We start from the raw sequence: 6604 nt of genomic DNA on the forward strand, positions 1-6604 counted from the left end.
TTGAAACCTACTTTTTTACTTAACAAATATTTGGTAAATATACACTACTTCTTTCACCTTAACTGCTTTTATTGTATGAAACTCATGTAACATGACATATAAATTACTCTACATAAATACTTTTAGGGCACCTGGATGGCTCAGTTGGTTGGGCGACTGCCTTCAGCTCAGGTCATGATCCTGGAGTCCCTGGATAGAGTCCCGCATCGGGCTCCCTGCTCAGCAGGGAGTCTGCTTTGTCCTCTGACCCTATCCCCTCTCATGTGTTCTCTCTCTCTCATTCTCTCTCTCTCTCAAATAAATAAAATCTTTTAAAAAATAAATAAACAAATAAATACTTTTAGTAGTTATCAAATTATTGCTTTTATAAACAATACTGCAATGAATTTCTTTATACATACCTTTTTATGGATATGTGCCTGAGGATCTCATGGATATACACTTGGAAGATTTTCTTAGTTGCAGAATATGTGCACTGTAAAGTTTACAAGATTGCCATATCGCTTCTTAAAGTGGTTGTATCAATTTACTGTCCCACCAATAACCTGAGAGTTCTGATTTCTCTATATTCTTTATCAATACATACCATTTTTAGACTTTTAATTTTTGTCACTCTGACTGGGGTGAAAGATACCTTTCTTTAATTTGTATTTCCAGGTTAGCTCTGAGTTAGCTGTATGAATAGTTATTAGGCTCTTTACTATTAACATCAAATCAAATCTTCAAAGCTAGAAGAAAATTTGTATTTAAAATGATCTAATCCATTTATCTCATACATAAAGGAAAAAGCCAGCTAGCTGGCTTCTAACTTCTTTTTTTTTTTTTTTTTTTTTAAAGATTTTATTTATTTATTTGAGAGAGAGAATGAGAGACAGAGAGCAGGAGAGGGGGGAGGGTCAGAGGGAGAAGCAGACCCCCCGCCGAGCAGGGAGCCCGATGCGGGACTCGATCCCGGGACTCCAGGATCATGACCTGAGCCGAAGGCAGTCGCTTAACCGACTGAGCCACCCAGGCGCCCTACTGGCTTCTAACTTCTAAATGAAAATTTTCTCCCACAACTGGTAATGTAATTACCTATGTTGCTCCTAACCATACACTTACAAGCAAATATTAATAGATCGAGTTTTCTTATTAAACAAAAGAAGCTTTACAGATGAGGTAAGATTTCAGTAATTTAAATATTGGGTAAGATCTGATAATTAAGTAGATATGACAATGTCGTATCTTCTCCCAAGGTCAGAGCTTGGCTTCAACAGTGTAGGATGACTGGAACTTTGAGCTGCTCTTTAGAACAAAGAAAATGTAAAAGATTAAGAACCCTGATAAAGTAAAAAAAAATAATACCAATAAGTAGATATGACAATGTCATATCTTCTCCCAAGGTCAGAGCTTGGCTTCAACAGTATAGGATGACTGGAACTTTGAGCTGCTCTTTAGAACAAAGAAAATGTAAAAGATTAAGAACCCTGATAAAGTAAAAAAAATAATACCAATAAAGAGTAAAGACAGACAACCTGGAGCTGGAGAATTTGACAGCCTCACATACAGCTCAATTACTATATGCAATAGTAATGGAGAACCTGATTGGATCCTGGACCCAAAAAAGGACATAAGTGGGCCAACTGGCGAAATTTGAATAAGGTCTGTAGATTAGTTAATAGTATTGTACTAATGTTATTTTTCTGGTTTCAATAATTATACTTTGTAAGATATTAATACTTGAAGATGAGCAAGGGGCAAAAGGAAACTCTTTTTACTAGTTTTGTAATTTTTGTAAACCTGAAATTATTTCAAAAAGGTTAAATTTATTTTTATTTTAACTATTATGTAAACAAATATCAAGTACTATATATAATAAATATAATATTTAATAAATCTTGAGAATATAATAAAGTACCAATAGACATCAATTATCAAATATTTTAAAGAAAAAAGAGAAAACTGAAAGTAGTATTATACTCCTGGGGTAAAACCAGATCTAAGAGCTTGTGATTTGTTCAATCCTTTAAGGAAAAAAAAAATACTGAGGATAGTAAATCATAGAAATTAAAATACATTTCAACAGCACTGCATAAGAAGACTAGCTACCCTGCATCTAGAAATGCTTTTAAAATGTCTGCTAAAAGATTCAGATGAACAAGATGAATTATTACACACAACAAATTAAATGTGTAAAATCATCTTGTAAATTAAACTGAGATTTTAAAACAATTACCTCTAAAAACATGTGCTTTTATATAAGATAATGAAACTATTTATGATAGATATACTTCACACCATAAAGCACACAGACAACATTAATATCCCTTCAAAAATTGCTGTAGTATAGGATTTGTTACACTTTACCCAGAAAGATATTTAAATTTCCTCATAAACCTGCAATTACTGGTACCAAGATGACTCCAAATTATTGTTATGGTCAAACTTTAGCTTGAGCTAGCAAGATAAAATTTAAAGAGTCTGCAGAAACAGGTATGTGCCTCATTCAGTGTAAAATGTCAGAGTGTAGCGTCGTAAAATGTCTTTGGACAGCAATTAGTCATTATCTATCAAAATGTTAAATATGTGTACCCCTTGATGCAGCAATTCCACAACATAAGTACTCAGCACATATGCATAGGATTTATTCACTACATCATTGTAAATAAGAAGACCTGAAGCACTGGGGCACCTGGGTGGCTCAGTCAGTTAAGTGTCTGCCTTCCGCTCAGGTCATGATCTCGGAGTCTTGGGATCGTGTCCCACATCGGGCTCCCTGCTCAAAAGGGAGTCTGCTTCTCCCTCTGCCCTTCACCCCGCCCATGCTCTCTTTCACTCTCTCTCTCAAATAAATAAATAAAATTAAAAAAAAAAAAAAGAAGAAGACCTGAAACAATATAATGCTCATCAAGAAAGCACTGGTTAAATATATTATGACATCCAGTCACTGGAATATTATGCAGTTATGAAAGAAAAAAGTAGACCTAATGTGCTAACCTGGAACAATTCCCGATACATACTATTAAGTGAAAGAAACAAAAGTGCAGAAGAGAGTATAGTTTATTACCATTTGTGCTTTAAAAAGGTAGTGGATTTACAGTATATTAACAAATATGCTTGCAATAAATAGAGTATGTAAGAATACCCAAGAAACTGATAACAATAGCTGTCCCTTTTTGTACTGTTGAATCTTTTCTTTTGGGCATGCATATATATCTTTCTCAATGTCTAAATAACCAGCTAAGAAACACAATTTTATGAATTATCAGTTCAAAAGAAAACTGAGTCGACTTGTGTTAGTTTCCTTTTTGTTGCTGCCAGTAACAAATAGGAACCCATTTCAGATTTGGTAAGCTTTGTCAAACTCAATCATCAAGCCTTAGAAATAGCTTATTTGTGGGGCGCCTGGGTGGCTCAGTTGGTTAAGCGACTGCCTTCGGCTCAGGTCATGATCCTGGAGTCCCGGGATCGAGTCCCACATCGGGCTCCCTGCTCAGCAGGAAGTCTGCTTCTCCCTCTGACCCTCTTCCCTCTCATGCTCTCTCTCTCATTCTCTCTCTCACAAGTAAATAAAATCTTAAAAAAAAAAAATAGCTTATTTATGAATTAACTCAAAATGTATTAAAGACTTTAAAATTAAGATCTGAAACCATAAAACTCCTAGAAGAAAACATAGGCAGTAAGCTCTTTAACAATGATTTTGGCAACGATTTTTTTGGACTTGACACCAAAAGCAAAAGCAACAAAAGCAAAAATAAACAAGTGGGACTACATCAAACTAAAAAGTCACTGCACAGCAAAGGAAACCATCAACAAAATCAAAGCGCAACTTACTGAATGGGAGAAAATACTTGCAAATAATACATATAAGGGATTAATAATCTAAAACACATAAAGAACCCATACAATTCAACAGCAGAAACACCAATCTGATTAAAAAATGGACTGAGAATTTGAATATTTTTTCAACGAAGATATACCGATGGTCAACAGACACATGAAAAAATGTTCAACATCACTAATCATCATAAAAATGCAAATCAAAGCCACAATGAGATATCACCTCACACTTGCTAGAACAGCTACTATCAAAAGACAAGAAATAGCAAGGATTGGCAAGTATGTAGACAAAACCAAGGATGTTTACTGTTGGTGGGAACGTAAATTGGTATAGCCAATAGGGAAACAGTATGGAGGTGCCTCAAAAGATTAAAAATAGAACTACCATAGGATCCAGAAATACTTCTGGGTATCTACCCAAAGAAATGAAAACACTAATTCAAAAACATATATGCATCCTCATGTTCACTGCAGCATTATTTACAATAGCCAAGACAAGGAAACGACCTAAAAGTCCACTGATGGATGAATGGATAAAGAAAATGTGCTATATATATACACACAATGGAATATGACTCAACCATAAAAAAAAGAATTAAATCCTGCCATTTGCAACAACATGGATGGATCTCGAGAACACCATGCCAAGTGTAATAAAACAGAGAAAGACATATACCATACGATCTCATTTATACCTGGAATCTTAAAAAAAAAGGTCATAGATACAAAGAACAGATTGGTGGTTGCCAGAGGAGGGAGTAAGCAAAACGGGTGAAGGGTGTCAAAAGGCACAAACTTCCAGTTATAAAATAAATGTCATGGAATGTAATGTACAGCATGGTGACTACAATTAATAACACTGTGTTGCATATTTGAAAGTTCCTAAGACAGTAAATCGTAAAAAAATTTTATTCACTATGTATGATGATGGATACTAACTAGACTTATTGTGATGATCGTTTTGCAATATATATATCAAACCATCTTGTACGCAGAAAACTAGTATATGTCAATGATACCTCAATTTTTTAAAAGTAGCTTATTTATGCATCCTGAAAAGTAACAAATTTTAAATTTGAACTACTTTCTACTAAATAGAGTATCATAGACAAATCTGTAAAAATGTTTTTGATTAAAATAATCCAACAAAATAGTGTTAGATCTTTATTTTATGAGCACAAGCCTTCAGTTTAACACATTACATAAAAATTCTAGAGTCAATAACAAACAGATCCCTGAAATTTGTGAATCAAGGACTTTGACTCATTGTGCATGAATGGATAAGTCTCTGATACAACCTTACATACGAGATGGGATATTACCGACAAAAAAATCAGTGTCTAATCCACTTGGAAAAAGTATTTAACACAAGGAAATGGTTCAACAGCTTAGACTCTTTTTCCCTCTATTGGTAATGAAACAATTTACATGAAAAATCATTCTACAAGGTCTCAATTAACATTCAGCTACTGAACTCCAAGTCTTTTTATGTGTTACAGGAGGCAATACATACATAGATACATACATGGTATCTCAACAAATCCGAGCTACCAGAGGCCCCTCGGCAATTGTAACCCGACAGCTAAACACCATATGGCTAGGCAAGCCTCTCTTCAGACAGTTATCACTCGGTGGCTGATTAATTTCAATGGCTTATTAGACAGGCCTCTCCAGACCCTTTCCCTAGAGGAGGAGGAGGGGAACAGTCTGTTGTGTTCCCGGTGCTTTGTGCCTCCCAGGCTTGAAAGCATCCCGGTGACGGTGCTGCCATCATTTCCCGTGGGGTAGCGGGGTCTTTTCTGCAAGTTTTTGTTTACCATGTACTGAACCTAAAATCTCTTTGGCTCTCTCCCTTCCCACCGCGGGCTTCTCCCAGACAGTCAGACGCCCACCCGGCCTCGCCCCTTTCCCGCACGCGCGCAGGCCCAGGCCAGGGGGGCCAAGGCTTACCCGTCGGCGCGCTGTCTAGGATGCGCAGGTCGTAGGCCCCAGAGCAGCGGTAGTTGGCAGCAGTGCCGTTGTCCCACACCACCACCACCTCTTCGGGGCTCTCGAAGCTCCGGACCGTGCCCACATGGCCCTCGCCGCCGTCCTGCTTCCCCCACTTCCAGTCCGGGCCGCGCACTACCCGGGCCCCGACCCCTTCCACCATCACCCGGTTATTCCGGGAGTTACTCATCGGGGCCCGGGCGGTGGGCTCCGCCGCTGCCGCCGCCGGGGGGCCCGTGAGGGAGTTGGGCCCGGGCCGGACTCTCGGCGCCGGCGGGAGCGGCAGCGAGCCCCGGGGTACGTGGGAATAACTCACGGGGGCGGCGGCGCGGTCCCCGCTAAGCCCACAACCACTCTCCAGCCGTCGCCGCCGCCGCCGCGCCCCCGGCTCGTACTGGAGGCCGGACCGCAGCGGCTCAGAGGCGGCGGCGGCGGGCAGGCAAAGGGGAGGGGGCCGTGGGCGGGGACTCCCCCGCTTCCTCCGGGCTCCCCGGCCGGGCTACAGCGACGGCCGCCAGGAAACCACGCTCTCCCCCGGCCGGGAGCGCGGGGAGCACAGGGGGCCGGGGGAGGCTGGCCCGGGGGAGACGGCGAGGGCGACGGGGAGCAAGCTTAACTGCCGGCCTTTTTTCTCCCCTAGCCCCTCGCTCCGGGGTGGGCGCCCGACTGCCGGCGCCGTCTCCTCCCCCGTGGGCAGCGGTGGTACCTCCCGGCGTCCGGCGAGCGCCCGGGCCCACGGGCCCCCTTCTCTCTGCCCCCGCGCACGCCGCCGCGCTCCGCCCCGCCACAGAGTGCC

At 40.9% G+C, this 6604-nt stretch overlaps 1 protein-coding gene across 2 annotated transcripts in view; it reads right to left on the reverse strand.

The window, feature by feature from the left end:
- MIB1 (MIB E3 ubiquitin protein ligase 1) overlaps positions 1-6154 on the reverse strand; it is a 129678-nt gene extending 123524 nt beyond the window's left edge. Inside the window, exon 1 of one of the 2 annotated variants that reach the window (XM_081801526.1) lies at positions 5770-6144. In XM_081801526.1, the coding sequence (XP_081657652.1) occupies positions 5770-5998 (229 nt within the window). In that variant the 5' untranslated portion in view covers positions 5999-6144. Of the gene's footprint in view, positions 1-5769 lie in introns of both variants that reach the window. The other variant, XM_081801527.1, reaches the window with a different exon arrangement.
- Positions 6155-6604: the final 450 nt, after the last annotated feature.

This window comes from Leptonychotes weddellii, chromosome 13 (genome assembly GCF_054177405.1).
Source record: "Leptonychotes weddellii isolate Sample4059 chromosome 13, ASM5417740v2, whole genome shotgun sequence".
Classification (NCBI taxonomy): Eukaryota; Metazoa; Chordata; class Mammalia; order Carnivora; family Phocidae; genus Leptonychotes; species Leptonychotes weddellii.